This window comes from Carcharhinus amblyrhynchos, chromosome 30, assembly GCF_965287045.1.
Source record: "Carcharhinus amblyrhynchos chromosome 30, sCarAmb.v2.hapA, whole genome shotgun sequence".
Taxonomy (NCBI): Eukaryota; Metazoa; Chordata; class Chondrichthyes; order Carcharhiniformes; family Carcharhinidae; genus Carcharhinus; species Carcharhinus amblyrhynchos.
Window position 1 is genome coordinate 13,206,461 of NC_137353.1, and position 17,543 is coordinate 13,224,003.

At 44.8% G+C, this 17,543-nt stretch overlaps 1 protein-coding gene across 1 annotated transcript in view; it reads right to left on the reverse strand.

Moving 5' to 3' along the window:
- The window catches only part of LOC145360025 (uncharacterized), a 185,596-nt gene that overhangs the window by 57,548 nt on the left and 110,505 nt on the right, over nt 1-17,543 (reverse strand). Inside the window, exons 13-14 of the mRNA XM_080214923.1 lie at nt 14,307-14,441; nt 11,074-11,208 (exon numbers count right to left, since the gene is read on the reverse strand). Coding sequence (XP_080071049.1) covers nt 11,074-11,208; nt 14,307-14,441 — 270 coding nt within the window. The remainder of the gene's footprint in view (nt 1-11,073; nt 11,209-14,306; nt 14,442-17,543) is intronic.

Genomic DNA, 17,543 nt, shown 5'->3' on the forward strand with positions numbered 1-17,543 from the left:
CTTATTCCCACTAATCCCTTTAAGGCCAAGGACTGCCTGCAGAGCAGAGGTGTGAACAGGCAAATCCAGGTAATTGGAGCTAATCGTGAGGTCGTGAGGTCAATCAGAAATGACTGGAAATTTTGCTTCTAGATATAGGACTGAATTGGTAACATCTATACATTGCTGAGTTCAGGGAGTGAGGTGGAGCTGGGGGGAGGGGGCAGGCTGCACATTCCTACATGAAGGATTTGGAATGACCATTGTGGGAGATCTGCTGTAAGACAGTTAAATAAGTGTACCTTGATTGGTTTCTGGAATAAATAGTATTGTCCTTAAATAAATACAGTAATAAGTCTTACAACACCAGGTTACAGAAAACGGGTTTATTTGGAGCCACGAACTCTCAGAGCACTGCTCTTTCCTCAGGTGAGCGGAAAGGTCAGTTTATATGCCGTGTTTGTGAAACCTACCTCTCCACTCACCTGATGAAGGAGGCCAGACCCCGGTGGGGGGGGTCTGCCAGGGTGATGGGAGAGGGGGGATTGCTTCAGCTGGGGGGTGGGCTGGACATCAGGGTGCTCTGGGATGGGGGGGAAGTTGGGGCTGGCCCTGGAATTGTTGTGGGGGCCACGATTAGGGTGTGTGGGGGCTGGAGGGGCATCACTGTGGGGGTCCCGGGCTGACCAGCAAATGGGGAGGCCGACAGATCGGGACCATTGCACATCCACAGAATTCCGGAACTGTCAGATTCCGGGGTGAATAGGTCCCGACTCCTGGGTTTTTAATGAGATTCACAATTGTGACCTCTGCAGTGCAGAGTGGGGAGATTCGAGTGACAAGCTGCAATTTAAAAACAGTTGTGATGTAGAGCCGTTTTCCCACCGGTTTCACACTTTTGGGAGAATCACTCCCCTTGTTTCCTTCTCCAGTTCCCATATTCCAAATTGTGTACCTTAATTTTATATCAAAAATGTTTCTTATATTGGCATTAGATGTGTCAAGTTCTGATATTCTTTTGTTAAATGCATATCATGCATTTGGTTATGGATCCCATACTCTGATCCTATGCCTATATACATTACATTGCATCACAGGCAGCACGGTGGCTCAGTGGTTAGCACTGCTGCCTCACAGCACCAGAAACCCCAGTTTGATTCTGGCCTTGGGTGACCCTGTGGTTTGCAAATTCTCCCCGTGTCTGTGTGCACTTCCTTTGGGTGCTCTGGTTTCCTCCCACACTCCAAAGATGTGCAGGTTAGGTGGATTGACCATGCTAAATTGCCCTCTGGTATCCTAAAATGTGCAGTTTGGGGGGATTAGGGGATAAATGTGTAGAATTACGGGAATAGGACTTGGGTGGGACGCTCTTTCGGAGAGTTAGTGCAGACCTCCTGCACTGTAGAGATTCTAAGGACCTATGATCTGTTACATTCCAAAATACTTTGCTGTTCCATGATTTTATGTTACTTCCATATCTCTGAGCTTAATCACTCTAGCTGCTTCTGTCACCTAACCCCATGCTCCATCTGCTGCCCCTGCCTCCTACGTCTTTGCTCCAAATGCCTCACATGGGGCAGTCGTGTTTCACAGCTCAGCTTGAGGTCACCCTTTCTTTCAGCACTGTTAAACAGCTTCTTTCCTATGCTCTCCTTCTCTCTAATTGATGGCAGATGTCTATCTTTGCTTGTTTAGCAAGGCTGTAAGCATTTCCAGATCCTCTCAGTGGCCCACAAACCAAATGTTTCGACAAAATATTTCTGTTATTTCCCGTTCCTCAGCCGGAACAAAGAGATCGGCGTGTGCTGGAAAGAATTCTCCAATTGAATATTTCCAATTTTGTTGATGGAAAATTTACTATTAATGCCAACACAATCCAAGTGTGTGAACTTAAAGGGCCTGGATGACAGCCTAGTGGCATTATCGCTAGACTATTAATCCAGAAACTCAGCTGATATTCTGGGGACCTGGGTTCGAAACCCACCTTGGCAGATGGTGGAAGTTGAATTCAATGATAAAATATCTAGAATTAGGACCCTACTGTTGACCATGAAAGCATTGTTGGAAAAACCCATCTGGTCCTTTAGGGAAGGAAATTTGCCGTCCTTACCTAGTCTGGCCTACATGTGACTCCAGAGCCACAGCAATGTGGTTGACTCTCAACTGCCCTCAGGCAACTAGAGATGGGCAGTAAGTGCTGGCTAGCCAGTGACGCCCAACGTCCCATGAATGAAAAAAATTCTGACTATCTTTTGGTTCTTTTGACCCCTTCGATACCATTTGATAAACATAGGTTACAGATTTCCTCTGCATACGTGTTAGAGTTGGGGATGTCAGCTCAGCCTTGAACTTAATGTCACAATGCAACTTATTGTAAGTTGAAATGGATTTTGGTTACATGGAAAATAAAAGGCCTTCTGGATCATCCATTCTCAGTCTCACAGGTCAGAATAAATGTTGAATAACACATTCTCCAAACTGTTCCATTAAGAAGCCATTCGAAGCACCCATTCATAAGACCTCAAAACTGGGATTCATCGTCTTCCCGCCAATTTCACATCTTTCTTCTACCTGCTAATTTTCAAAACTCAGGCTATCACCTAACTACCATTAATTGTTGATCATCTATCTTTCTCAATGCAAAAAGGGATCCATTTCACAGCTCCCATTACAACGTCCCATTCAGCATTTCTTGGTTATTTACAGCATGGAATCATAACCAGGCGAAACACTGCTCCTGAAAGCATTCAAGTATAGCATAAGTGATACATGGGGTAGAGCTCTCTCCACAAGCCTCCATCAAACACATGGATTAGATACCTTAAGGATTAAATAGAGGCTAACTGACTCTCTACATTGTTTTCTTTATCCATTCATGGGACATGGGCATCGCTGGCTGGCCACCCTTTATTGCCCATCCCTAGTTGCCCTTGAGAAGGTGGTGGTGAACTGCCTTCTTGAATTGCTGCAGCCCACGTGCTGTGGGTTGCTGAGACTTTGTAGCGATTGATACAACTGAGTGCGGCTTGCTAAGCCATTTCAGAGGGTAGTTGCGAGTCAACCGCATTGCTGTGGCTCTGGCGTCACCTGTTGGCCAGACCTGGTGAGAAAGGTGGATTTCCTTCCCTGAAGGAAACATGGCGGCACGTTGGCATAGTGGTTAGTGCTATTGCCGCACAGTGGTTAGTACTATTGCCTCACAGTGTGAGGGACCGAGGTTCGATTCCCAGCTTGGGTTACTGTCTATATGGAGTTTGCACATTCTCCCCACATCTGCGTGGGTTTCCTCCCACAGTCCAAAGATGTGCAGGTTAGGTGGATTGGCTGCGCTAAGTTGCCCCTTAGTGTCAGGGGAACTAGTAAATGCATGGGGTTATGAGGATAGGGCCTGGGTGGGATTGTGGTCGGTGCAGACTCAGTAGGCCAAATTGCCTCCTTCTGCACTGCAGGATTCTGTGTTCTCCAAATGTGTGCTGGCTAATATTTTTCCTTCCGACAACATCACTAAAACACAAATTATCTGGTTGTTATCACACTGCTCTGTGTCTGCACCTGCTGTGTGCAAATTAGCTGGAACATTTCCAATGTTCTAACAGTGACTACACTTCCAAATTATATCCTTGGAAGTCCTGAGGTCATGATAGGTGCTATATAAATGCAAGTTCTTTCTCTTTACTCAATAGTTGCAACATAAACTATTCCCTCTTTCCTGGCCAATTCAGGTTAGAGATTTATGCTAAACTGAAAAATCATCTGGCAACAATTAATTGGGAAGGATTTGAATGGAGATTAATTGAGTGGATTAAATGGGAACATGGCTTGTAAATTCTATTCATTTAAATGCAGCAGATACTTAAACAAACAAAAGAGTCTTGTTCTCACTCCATTAAAGACATCCGTTGGGGAATGAAGTACAGTGATCGGCATCCAGGGTCAGGTAAAGAAAGAACAAACTTGCATTTTATTGAGCACCTTTCACAACCTCAGGACACCCTACAGCACTTTGAAGCCAATGAATCATTTCTGAAATGGAATCTCTGCAGTTGTGTGGGCAAACGTGAAGGACAAACAGTGCACAGCAAGTCTCGGCAAAGGCTTTCAATCATCAGCTAACCTACTTAGTGCTATTGAGAGAGAGGTCAATGCTGAGGCCCAGTCACCAGGAAAACCTTCCACTCCCTCACTGAAAATGTACCACTGGATCTTCTAAATCCCACCAGACAATCAGGGGAAATCAATGGCTTAGCGGTATTATCGCTAGACTAATAATCCAGAAACTCAGATAATGTTTTGGGCACCTGGGTTCGAATCCAGCCATGGCAGATGGTGGAACTTGAATTCAATAAAAACTATCTGGAATTAAGAACCTATTGATGAAAATGAAACAATTGTTGATTGTCGGAAAAACGCATCTGGTTCATTACTGTCCTTCAGGGAAGGAAATCTGCCGTCCTTACCTGGTCTGACCTACACGTGACTCAGAGCCTCAGCAATGTGGTTGACTCTCAACTGCCCTCGGGCAATTAGGGATGGGCAATAAATGCTGGCCAGCCAGTGACACTTGTGTCCCACAAATGAATAAAAAAAAGCCAAAGCTGTGGTTTAATGTCTCATTTAAAAGACCTCTCAGTCAAGCAGCACTTCCTGCAGTACTGGAATCTCATTCTAGATTATGTGGTAACTAGATGCAGAGTAAAATTCTCTTTATTCCATGTGCACAACAAGGAAAATCCCTTGTAATATTAGCATACAAATATCGAAAGATACATCTGAACTATCTGATGTAAAATAGGTTGAGTGTGTTGGCCAGTTGATCCTTTTGGCAAGAGGATCTTATCAGTGCACTGCAGGCATGTAGATGGGAACTCACAGACTGCAGACCGTGGCAGTATCATGGGAACTGGAAGCCAATCTGGTTTTGTCTGGGGGAGCTGATGGCAGAGGGAAAGAGCCTGAGGAAACAGCGGCCACCATTATTCTTGTGGAGTATTCCTACGTCTCCTGGCCTAGGTTTTATCTTCAGAGTTCTACCTCCATCAGGCAACTGCATGACTGAGAGGTGTGGGCTGTGGGATAGGTGAGGGTGGTGGTGGACTGTGTATAGTCTAGTCATGGTATTCTGGTCATCAATTACCATACCATAGAACCATAGAATCTGCTAAAGTGTAAAAAGAGGGTCATTTGGCCCATCGGATCGACGATACCAGCTCTGCAAAAGAGCACCCCACTCAGGCCCTCCCTTCTGCCCTATCCCAATAATCCAGTGTATTTAGCATGGCCAATCTACCAAAACTACACACCTTTGGACTGTGGGACGAAAAATAGGCCAAAGGGCCTGTTTCTGTGCTGTACTGTTCTTTGAAACAAGAACACCCAGAGGAAACTCACGCAGATGTGCAAACTCCAAACAGGTCACCCAAGGACAGAATCAAATCCAGATCCCTGGCGCTGTGAGGCAGCAGTCCTGGCCACGAGGCCACCGTGTCAAAAAAATTCAGAGTGTAAAGTTTGCATTCACATGTTCTTTGCACTGTTTGGTTTTTCCTTTCATTTTGTTTTCGGACAGGAACACACCAGCTCTTGACACATCTTCTGAATCTTTTCTTGCCCCATAACCAACTCCTTGGCTCTGTAATTTCTGTCATTCAATCCCTCTTGTCTTCCCCCCTATTAGAGGCCTTTCTTTGTCCTTACCCCAGTGCAATCCTTAATCAAAACCATTCCATCTCTAACTCCTCCCAATTCTGATAAAAGGTCAGTAACCTCAAATGTAACCTCTGCTTCTCTCTCCACAGGTGCTGCCTGAACTGCTGAGTGTTTCCAACATTTTCAAATTTTGTTTGCATTATCCTGCACTGTGGGCTCATATTCAGCAGGACAACATGGTGGCACAGTGGTTAGCACTGCTGCCTCACACTACCAGGGACCTGGGTTCAATTCCTGGCTTGGGTACTATCTGTGTGAAGTCTACATGTTCTTCCTGTGTCTGCGTGGGCTTCCTCTACGTGCTCTGATTTCCTCCCACAGTCTGAAACCCATGCTAAATTCTCCCTCATTGCACCTGAACAGGAGCCAGAATGTGGCGATTAGGGGATTTTCACAGTAACTTAATTGCAGTGTTAATGTAAGCCTACTTGTGACACTAAAAAAACCTGGTTTTGTAGCTAAAGAGGGCAATTGATTGATCAGTTTGATTTTGATTTTGGAATGTATGACTAATATGACTCCAAGTGTACAGAAACATTGGCTTGTCTGCCTGCTCCAGTTCACAAGAACCTTTGCAATGCCACATATCATAATCAGAGATTGACTCTGATAATATCATAATGTGAATCTGAAGAACTGATAATAATGTATAGGATGAAGAAATGAGGATTAGTATAACTAATGCTGCCTGTCAATGCTTTTCATTAACACCAGGGTTTCCTTGATCATTTCTGAAAAGTGAAACATTATGATTTATGATATTTTGCATCTTAATATTTTTCTGTTGCTCCAATGACAAAGAGCAAAGCGCCAGCTCGGCTGAATGCACAGAAGATAACACGTAGGATGGGATTTTATGGCCTTGCTCAGGCGAGATTGTAAAATCCCACCCGAGCCAACACATATTTCCGTTCTGTGGGCCTTGCCTGCCTGAAATCGGGGCTGGCGAGGCGGTAAAATTCTGGCCATAGACTTGGCAGCCTTGTGCCATTGTTGAAATGCAAAGACTATACTCTGGTTTATTATTAAAAGCTGATATCCCGTGGCATTGCCCGCAGTGAGGTGTGAACTTTAGCTGCTGGAATGGACAGATACCAAACCTGGCCTGTCTCTTTAATGCCAATGTATCGCATGTCTTTGTAGGGATGCTCTGCAATGATCAGAACATGATCCTGCAGGTTGGAAACTATTGTTAAGTCTCTGGTTACTAGAAGGAGCAGGTACTCATGCACAGAAATGTAAAAGTTAAAAACTGATTTTCGTCTTTTTAAAACTTCTGACAATTTAAAGTGTGATGATTGTGCTCTGGATGAAAGGTAAACACTTACAAATCACATTTTTAAAAATGAATTTTCACTGTCGAGGTTGTATTTACTGCCCATCCCTAGATGCCCAGGTTACAGTAAGAATGGGTGGCGGGGTTGATTACGAGTCAACCATGCAACTTTGGGACTGGAGACTAGACTGTCTAAGAACTGAATGAGCCAGTTGGCATTTCTACAATGATTCAGTGTTAATTTTACTGGTCCATTTTTATTTGCAGATTTAAAAAAAACTCAATTAAAATTCTTTATCCGCCATAATGTGATGTGAATGTTTGGATTATGAGTCCAATTTCCATAACACTTCATGCACCTAAATACAAAGTGGAAAAAATCATGTTGGCACAAGATTGTCGCTTGGTGAGGCATGTGGGTGACTCAGAGGCCATTCACCTCTATTCTCCTAAGTAGAGGTGTCACAAAGGCTCCCTATAAAAATGCAGTTACTTGTTTATTCTTTTCCTTCCTGTCCTCCTCTGTTCTTAGGAGGTGTTAGCCTTGCCTCAGTGGGTGGTACTTCCACATCTGAGTCACAGTAAGAAGTCTCACAATCTCAGATTGAAGTCCAATAGTTTTATCTGGTAGCACGAGCTTTCAGAATACAGCCCCGTTATCAGATGAGTCATTCACCTGATGAAGGGGCAGTGCTCCGAAAGCTCTTCCTACCAAATAAACCTATCGGACTTTAACCTGGTGTTGTGAGACTTCTTACTGTACTTACCCCAGTCCAACGCCAGTACGTCTACATCATGACCTGAGTCAGAAAGTTGTGGGTTCAAGGCCCACTCCAGCCTTGAGCACGTTACCAAGCTGACACTCCAGGTAGTACTGAGTAAGAGCTGCATGACAGGTCTCATCTTTTGAGTGAGATGTTAAACCATCAGGTAGACATTAAAGATCCCATGGCACAATTCAAGGGAGTGCAGGGGTGTTCCACCTGGCCACCTGTCCGATATTTATTCCTCTACCAACTACAAACAGACTATCTAGTCATTACCTCATTGCTATCTGTGGGACCTTGTGTGTAAAGTGGTTGCCGTGTTTCTTACATTACAATAATGCCTACACTATACCTGTGCTTCATTGACTGTAGAGGACTTCAGAACAGCTGGTGGTTGTGAAAAGTGCAATGAAAATGTAAATTCTTTCTTTTGTACAGGAGTGAAGATGGCGAGGATTCCCCTTTTCCCCTTACAGGGAACATGCCCAACAAAAATGGCCTTTCGGAGAGGACTGGGAAGAAACCTTTCACTCTGAATTCTAAGTTTGGCGGTGGGTGTGAGATTGTGAGTGATTGCTGCAAGGGGAGGCCGGGGGACAGGGGAAACTGTGTACTGCAATCTTGCGCTCCTCAACTCACCACATAAACATCCATTTGGCGGATCTCACAGTGGGGCAGGCAAGAAGTCGCCTTCTTTCAAAAAGGTCCTTCTGTCATTTTTAAAGGGCCATACAGCCTCCCTGCTTTATCCGCTTTAAATTGCCTCCCAGGCTCAGCCTCTGCTCCACCACTCCACCCTAAACCCCCTTCTCACCTTGGCACAGCCTGTGTTATGAGTGAAGTCATGAGTGGTACCCAAGAAGGCGAAAGCAGCATCCACTGACGTCAAAGTCGCATAACACTTACATACAGTCACAAAACTGGACGTACTCATTTCCTGCTGCTGGTGGAGCTTAATTCTGGCGAGGTGTCCTCTTAATGGACGTGTTTGACACGGTAATGCAGGCAAAAGGGCTTCCAGACATCATTCATCGGGAAGCTTAACCTGTAGTTAATGTCCTGAGAACTTAACTCCGACAGTTCAACCTGGCCTTGGGAAAATGATTTTTGGCCTCACACCAGGTTCCCCCGCCCGCAATACTTCCTGCTGCTGGCGGGACCGGAAGATCCCACCCTCGGAATCAGACCATTTGGATTTAGCCGTGCTTGTCTCTTCAGGCCAAAGGATGTCATTTCCTGCCTCGTGGTATATCATGCTGCTGAAAACACTGATTCTTCACAGGCCTCTCCACTGCTCTGTGTAAGGGAGTAACTGTCAGGAAGGTAAAGTCTGTTTGAATTATCTGGTTAATTTTATCTTGAGATATTGCCTCTCTGAGCTGTCAGTATACTGACTTGCCTAATGGTAAATCATTCCAATCTGTACACAATGCAGCCCAGGGGGAATTTAACAACAAGTTTATTACTCAAGTTTACATTCAATCTTACTGTTATGATTTCAGTCCAATTCCAAACTGCGCTGTGTGAAGCTTGATACAAAACTCAAATCCCCTTGGGAAATCAACACCCACTGTCAGCATTAATCACTGCCAGCAAAGTCAGGTATAGCCATTTCTTAATAAACTTCCCCGTAATGTAATACGAAGGGCAGCACGGTGGCACAGTGGTTAGCTCTGCTTCCTCACAGCGCCAGAGACTCAGGTTCAATTCCCGGCTTGGATCACTGTTAAAGAACATAAAACATAGAAAACTACAGCACAAACAGGCCCTTCGGCCCACAAGTTGCACTGGTCATATCCCTACCTACTAGGCCTATCGATAACCCTCAATCCCATTAAATCCCATGTTTACGTGGAATTTGCACGTTCTCCCCAGGTCTGTGTTGGTTTCCTCCAGGTGCTCTGGTTTCGTCCCACTGTCTGAAAGACGTACTGGTTAGGTGTACTGGCCATGCTAAATTCTCCCTTAGTGTACCTGAACAGGAGCCGGAGTATGGTGACCAGGGGATTTTCACAGTAACTTCATTGTAGTGTTAATGTAATCCTACTTGTGACAATAAATAAAAACTTAACTTTAAAAAGAATTCCTTTGGTCATGATAGGCGTGAATCAGTGATTCACAATTTTCCAGTGGGTGTACAAGTCAGAGGTAAGGCTTTTTAAAATTCATTTATAGGACATGGGCATTGCTGGCTGGCCAGCATTTATTGCCTACCCTAGTTGCCCTTGAGAAGGTGGTGATGAGCTGCCTTCTTGAATCGCTGCAGCCCATGTTCTGTGGGTTGACTCACAATGCCATTAGGGAGGGAATTCCAGGATTTTGACCCAGCGACTGCGAAGGAAAGGCAATATATTTCCAAGTCAGGACGGCGAGTGGCTTGGAGAGGAACTTGCAGGTGGTGGTGTTGCCATGGATCTGTTGTTCTTCTCCTTCTAGATGGAAGTGTTGTGGGTTTGGAAGGTGCTGTCTAAGATCTTTGGTGAGTTTCTGCAGTGAACCTTGTCGATAGTACACACTGCTGCTACTGAGCAGCCCCAAGATTCGCATGCTTTGGCCCAATTGGCCAAACAGCTCACGTGACTCTCCAAATCCTCACCCCCTTAAAGGGGCTCACTGCTACAGGGGTGAAAGCGTGAACATGTTCCGACAAAGTGGATGGTGACATAGCAACATGGCAGTGTCCAATTCCCCCATCAGCCCCTCTGTAGGAGAAATGAGAATGAACTATTTTACAGAGTTGCCTCGTTCTTGCCAAGATGCAGGATGAGAATTTTCAAACAGATTTCACGAGAATCATCTTCCTTGCTTGTGCTCCTTCTTTCCTCATAAACTGCAAATCCCTCTGACCGTTGCTCTCTTTTGTCTTTATTCTCAGAATTAAGACTTGTTGCTCCACCTCCTCCTCTAACTCATTCCTTTCCGACCTCTCAGGAGCATCCATCGTGTCTGCAATCAGCCAGCTTTCCAAACCCAAGCATGATATCACCCAATAACTACTTCCTGTATCTCATGTTCTTTCCCATTGGCAAGGAAATGGGGAGGAGATGAGAAGCAATTTAGTTACACAGTGAGTTGCTGAAATCCGGAAAGCCCTGTCTGAAAGCATAGTGAACGGATATTCAAAAGTATTTGTTACTAAGGGAGTTGGGTATAGACTTCAAAAGGAAAAACTTATATTGTTAAGGGGAGAGGACAGGGGAGTGGAACGGTTGGAAAGAGCTATCACGGACACGCTAGGTTGACTGATCGCTTGTGTTGTTTGGAAAGGCTTTCAGACTTGCTAATGTTACAAAAATGGACCCACATTTCTCAATTTCTTTTCACAAAGTGAAAACCTCCACTTACCTTGACTACAGTTCCTTCCGTGATATCCCTTGGGGCATCGAATCTCACACTCGCCAGTCACGTGGTCACACGAAACGCCAACTGAGCAGTTACACTTAGCGTTACATCCAACGCCATAAAAACCCTGATCACAAGCTTGGGACAAAAGGAGAAAAGGATGAAACTTTCATAAGTCCAAGGATGTTATTCATTCACTCATTCCTGAGGGGATTGGATGAATTTTACTCCAGTATCCAGGCAAACATCCAACCCTTTCACAAATAATCCCAAAGCAAAGAAACCTAACTATGCTGTTGATTAGCTAGCTTCATGCCTTATTACAAACTCTTGTTCTGTTGAAATGTTAATTAATGATTTTATGAATTATAAAAATAAAGTGAGGGCAAGGAGATGAATTTATCAATTATATTTTACTTATTTATTTAAAAACATTTTTTAATCCATTCTTAAAGTTACAAACCCAGGGCGCAGAGTGGACTGGGCAATCCCAAATCCATTGCTTGCTTGCTCCAAAAACCAAAATCAAAATCTAAGAACATAAGAACATAAGAAATAGGAGCAGGAGTAGGCCATTTGGCCCTTCAAGCCTGCCCCGCCATTCAATAAGATCATGGCTGATCTGTCATGGCTCAGTTCCACATTCCCGCCCTCTCCCCATAACCCTTAATCCCCTCTCTTATCAAAAACCCATCAACCCGCGTCTTAAAAATATTTAGCGAGGTAGCCTCCACCACTTCAACGGGCAAAGAATTCCAGAGATTCACCACCCTTTGAGTGAAGAAGTTCTTCCTCAACTCCGTTCTAAATCGCGCCCCCTTTATCTTGAGGCTGTGCCCCCTAGTCCTACTGTCCTTTCTGAGCGGAAGAGTCTCTCCACCTCTATCCTATCCATCCCATTCATCATCTTATATGTCTCAATGAGATCTCCCCTCATTCTTCTAAACTCTAACGAGTACAAGCCTAGTTTATTCAGCCTCTCCTCATGGATCAACCCCCTCAACTCCAGTATCAGCCTAGTAAACCTCCTCTGCACTCCCTCCAAGGCCAAAATATCCTTGCGTAAGTACGGCGCCCAAAACTGCACACAGTACTCCAGCTGCGGCCTCACCAATGCCCTATACAGATGCAGCAAGACCTCCCTACTTTTATATTAAATCCCCCTCGCTATGAAGGCCAGCATCCCATTAGCCTTCCTGACCACCTGCTGCACCTGCAAGCTGGGTTTTTGCAACTCATGCACAAGGACCCCGAGGTCCCTCTGCACCGTCGCCTGCTGCAGTTTTTCTCCACGTAAGTAATAATCCTTCCTACCATTATTCTTACCAAAGTGGACCACCTCGCACTTGCCAACATTAAATTCCATTTGCCAGTTCCTGGCCCATTCGCCCAGCCTATCTAGATCCTTCTGCAGACTCTCCACACCCTCCGCGCAATTTGCCGTTCCACCAATCTTGGTGTCATCAGCAAATTTCGACACCATACACTCGGTTCCCTCCTCCAGATCATCTATATAAATGGTAAATAGCTGAGGCCCCAGCACCGACCCCTGGGGCACTCCACTAGTCACCAACCACCAATCCGAATAGCACCCATTGACCCCCACTCTCTGCCTCCTATTTGACAACGAGTCCTCTAACCACGCTAACACCCTACCCCCAACTCCATGTCCCCTGACCTTCTGCAATAACCTCTTGTGAGGTACTTTGTCAAACGCCTTCTGAAAATCAAGAAAGACCACATCAACCGGCTCTCCTCTATCCACTGCCCTAGACACATCCTCATAGAACTCCAGTAAATTTGTCAGACACGACTTCCCCTTAACGAAACCGTGCTGCGTCTGCTCTATCAAGCAATTCCCCTCAAGATTCCTCGCTATTTCCTTCTTGACGACGGATTCTAACATTTTACCTACAACAGACTAATTGAATAGCGTTACAAATCTAATTGAATCCAATTCAAGGTCCCCTCAGGAGAGACAAACAAGATGCAAGCTGACAAGATCAGACATTGCAGCCCATCTTAGGCTTGATCTGACACTTGATCTTAGCCAAAAGGCCGAGAAGTGGTATTTTATTAGGGACATAAACTTGGCTTGTGTTCTCTTGATTTCTGATGTTTGAGGGGGTGATCTAATTGAAGTGTTTAAAACAATTAGGAGAATCAAGGGGGAAGATATGGAGAAGCTATTTCCTTTGGCGGAAGAATCCATAAGAGGGTATATTGTTAAAATTAGAGTTAGGCCTTTCAGAAATAACTTCTTCACACAAAGGCTAGTACAAATCGTACACACTCTCACAAAAAACTGCAGATGCCAAGACAATTAAAGCTTTCTAGAATGCGATGAATATATTTTTATTAAAGTTTGTTTATTAGTGTCACAAGTAACCTTACAGCAATATGGTTACTTTGAAAATCCACTAGTCACATTCCGGTCCCTGTTCAGATACACTAACGGAGAATTTAGCATGGCCAATACAGCTAACCAGCACGTCTTTGGGATTGTGGGAGGAAACTGGAGCACCCAGAGGAAATCCACCCAAACACAGGGAGAACATAGACAGTGACTGGGAATCGAATGTGGGTCCCTGGTGCTGTGAGGCAGCAGTGCTAACCACTGTGCCACCGTGCCACCCCCATTAGATAAGGGGAGGGTTTTAAGGGGTATGTGCAGAAGCAGGTAAATGGAGTCGAGCTGCAGAATGGCCATTATCTAATTCGTTGGTAGAACTGGTTTGAAAGGCTGAATGGCCTCCTCCTGTTTCTATGACCTCTGCCCCAGCCATTTTGGAAAAGGCATCGATTGTTCCCATGCAGTATTTACCGCAAGCAATGGTTTCAGGTTTTTAAATCTGTATTTTTTGAAACAGAGTACATTTTCACAGTGCAATAAAAAGTATATATTTTGTGTTATCAACACCCTTCAATTTTCATCCCAATGTATATTGTTGCACATATTAAGCTGGCAATTAGAACCGCGAACACTTATAGCACCAAAGGAGGCCATTCAGTCCACTGTGTCAGCTCTTTGCTGACCCAATCAAACACTAATTTCACTGGCCTGTTACCCCCAAGTGTGAGATGAATTCCAGAATATTGCTCCACCTTCGCTGTCCCTTTCCACAAACAACATTTCTTGTTCCTGGAAACGGAAGGAGCATTGTATTCCATGGAGTATTTGATCATCTTCACTACCCTTCAAACTGAAATAACTTTCCTAACAGTTGGGCACTCACCTTTGTGGCAAGTGTCGCCCTGAAAGCCGGGCTTGCAGGTGCAGCTTCCATCTTTGCGGTTGCATTGCAGCGTGTTGCGCTGTTCACATCGGCATTCCTTCGAACAGCCAGGCCCATGTGTCCACTTTGGACATGCTGGTGGAACACAGGAAGAGAACAAAGGAGAGGTTAGCCATGCCTCATGGTTAAAACAGACACTTTGGGTGAAATTTTCCCAACCTGGGAATCGTAGCGTGCAGGGCAGACCATGCAAAGATCTCAGGCGGGAATTTCCAGCCTTGGGTTGAGCATGGCCAGGAAATCCTGCCCTTTGTTCTTCAGGAAGACCTCACACAAGTACAAACATTATAAGCAAACTCAACTGCAGCAGGTTTAAATCAAAACCACTAAAACAAGAGGAAAAGTGCTTCTAACATGAAATAAGGAACTTGATTTTAGTAAATTTGGTGCTGAAAGAGCAAGCCCAAAAGTTTCCAGGAGGTTTCTTTTCTCCTATCCTTTAGGAAATGGCACTGCCATCTTTACCAGTCTGGCTTACACGTGAATCCAGTTCCACACCACAAGTGGCTTGCTGTTGGTTGCCGGCGGGATCATAGAATTCCTACAGTGCAGAAGGAGGCCATTCGGCCCATCGAGCTTGCCCATCGTGCAATCCCACCCAAGCCCTATTCCCCTAACCCTATGTATTTACCCTTCTAATCCTCCTGACACTAAGGAGCAATTTAGTGTAGCCAATCCATCTAACCCGGAGGGTAGGAGGAAATCAGAGCACCCGGAGGAAACCCATGCAGACAAGGGGAGAACGTGAAAACTCCACACAGACAGTCACCCAAGGCCAGCACAGTGAGGCAGCAGTGCTATCCATTGTGCCTCCGTGGTGCTAATGTCCATGCCAATTTGCATGGCTCACCTGTTCCGTCACTGGGGAACCTACTCTGGATGGTCACCTTCAGTGGAACTGGAAGATCCCAGTAGCAGGAAGGACCGGAAATGACATTTTTAAAAATTCATTCATGGGACGTGGGCATTGCTGGCTGGCCTGCATTTATTGCCCATCTCTAATCGCCCTTGAACTGAATGGCTTGTTAGGCCATTTCAGAGGGCAGTTGAAGTCAACCGCATTGCTGTGGCTCTGGAGTCACATGTAGGCTAGACCAGGTAAGGATGGCAGATTTCCTTCCCTAAATGACATTAGTGAACCAGATGGGTTTAACATAATTTGGGCAACAACGGATAGACAATAAATGTTGCTTACCAAAGTTGCCACAATGTGGATTCCCTTCTGGAGACCTGAGCGCACAACCAAGACTGACACTCCAGGTGTATTACAAAGGGAGTGCTGCGCTGTCAGAAGTGCCATCTTTCCTCTGACACATTAAACTGAGGTCCTGGCTACCATCCCAGTTGAAAGGAAAAAATTCAACAGCACTGTTTCAAAACTAACATGGAGTTCTCCGGGTCTCCTGGCCAATATTTATCTCTCAACCAACATCAGAGCAGATTCCTTAATCATTGTCATATTGCTGTTCATGGGAGAGTGAGTGTACCTTGTTTCCTACTTACTACAAATGCTTTAAAAGTAATTCATTCATTATAAAGCACTTTGGGATGTCCTAAGGTCACAAGAAGCTCCACCGAAACATAATATTGTCCTTTGTTTCTAGCAGACTTGATGCTACAATAACCTTTGACTTTTTACTCTGATACCATTCACCTGTTGTCTTTTACACTGGGCACCACTGTCTAATGTAACTGCTTTATTCTTTTATCCAGTGTGTAATGTAATTGCTTTATTACTGTCTGTACAACAGGCTCATTGTTGGTGTGGGACACTCTGCATCATTGCCAAACCAGCTGGCAACCAAATTCACCTTAGTAAAACAGAACTCAGCAAACTCCAATAAACATTACATTCCTTAATCGCAAGGCCCAGCTTTCAGGAAGCCAGCTCCGACGTCGCAAAAGACGTGCCAACCCGAGCCACACTTTACAAGAATGGAAACACGCCAGGTGCCAAAGAAGCTAGACACAACTAAAACTGACTGGCATTTTAGGCCCCAGGAGATTTCAGCTGCTGCAGAGTAAGTGATGGATTTGTCTGATGCTAAATGAAGTAATTAGGTGTAAGAAGTCAAAGTGATTGCTCAAAAACAAGGCTGAATTAGAAGTTCTGCCTTCGGATCTGAATCCATCCTGCAGCAGTGACAGGACTTTGTCCACAACATTCTGTTATCGTTGTATGTCTTAGATGGGGTTGTTCATGATCTGGACTGCTTGAGGTAAGGCTGTTAGTAAACTCTACCTTATTAAACATTATACTAACAATACACAATGCAGACACAGCACAAGGCTCTACATAAAACTTTCTCCATGCTCTGTTTCATGTGATCTTACATCATTGATGATATACACTTACATATTTAACATTAACCATTTATTCCACAGTTGCTACTCCAGAGAGACAGGGTTCTGGATCTTCACAGAGTTATGGAGGTTATGTATCTTATCCAAAATGAATATAAATATCTATTTTTATAAGGGATTAAGTACTTGAGGTTGCTTGAATGTTTTAAGTGGACTTTTATCAATAAGAGTGTTTTTTATACAGTGCAGTCTGTAATAGATACATTGAACTTTATTTTCTTTCATCTCAGCATGGATCCTGAGGTCTGCCCAGGATGGATACTGGGTGAGTTAGCATGGAGGGTGTAAGGGTAAAGAATAGGGTCATGGGTTGGTATAGAGGCTAAAAGTGGTCATCAGGATGGGTTGGGGGGGAAATAGGTTGGCATGGAGGGTATTAGTTTGGCCATTGCTGTTGAGTGGAGGGTTGTGTGTTGGCATGGAGCGTATGAGGGAACATTTAGGTGGGTGAGGCATGGGGTGACATGAGATTGAATGGGTGGGGCATCAGGACTGAGTGGAGAGCTATGAGGTGTGTGCTTTAAAGGGCCTAGTTTTCAAATACATAACTGGGACGAAGATCCAGAGTACCAAATTAGGCTTTTTAACAAGCCCACTCAGCACTGGCTGCCTCCAAACTGTTTCCAGAGACAGTATGCCCAAAGCCAGCATGCAATCCACCCTCCGGAACAAAGATCCCATTAGTCGAAGCACTCAGAAATTTCCCAATTGTGCATTTGCCTCAGGTGCACAAATTCAGGCCAACACAGCGACCTGTGGATTGAATTTGGATTCCACTGTGTACAAATCTGCAGAACTCGGCAGGCCATTCTT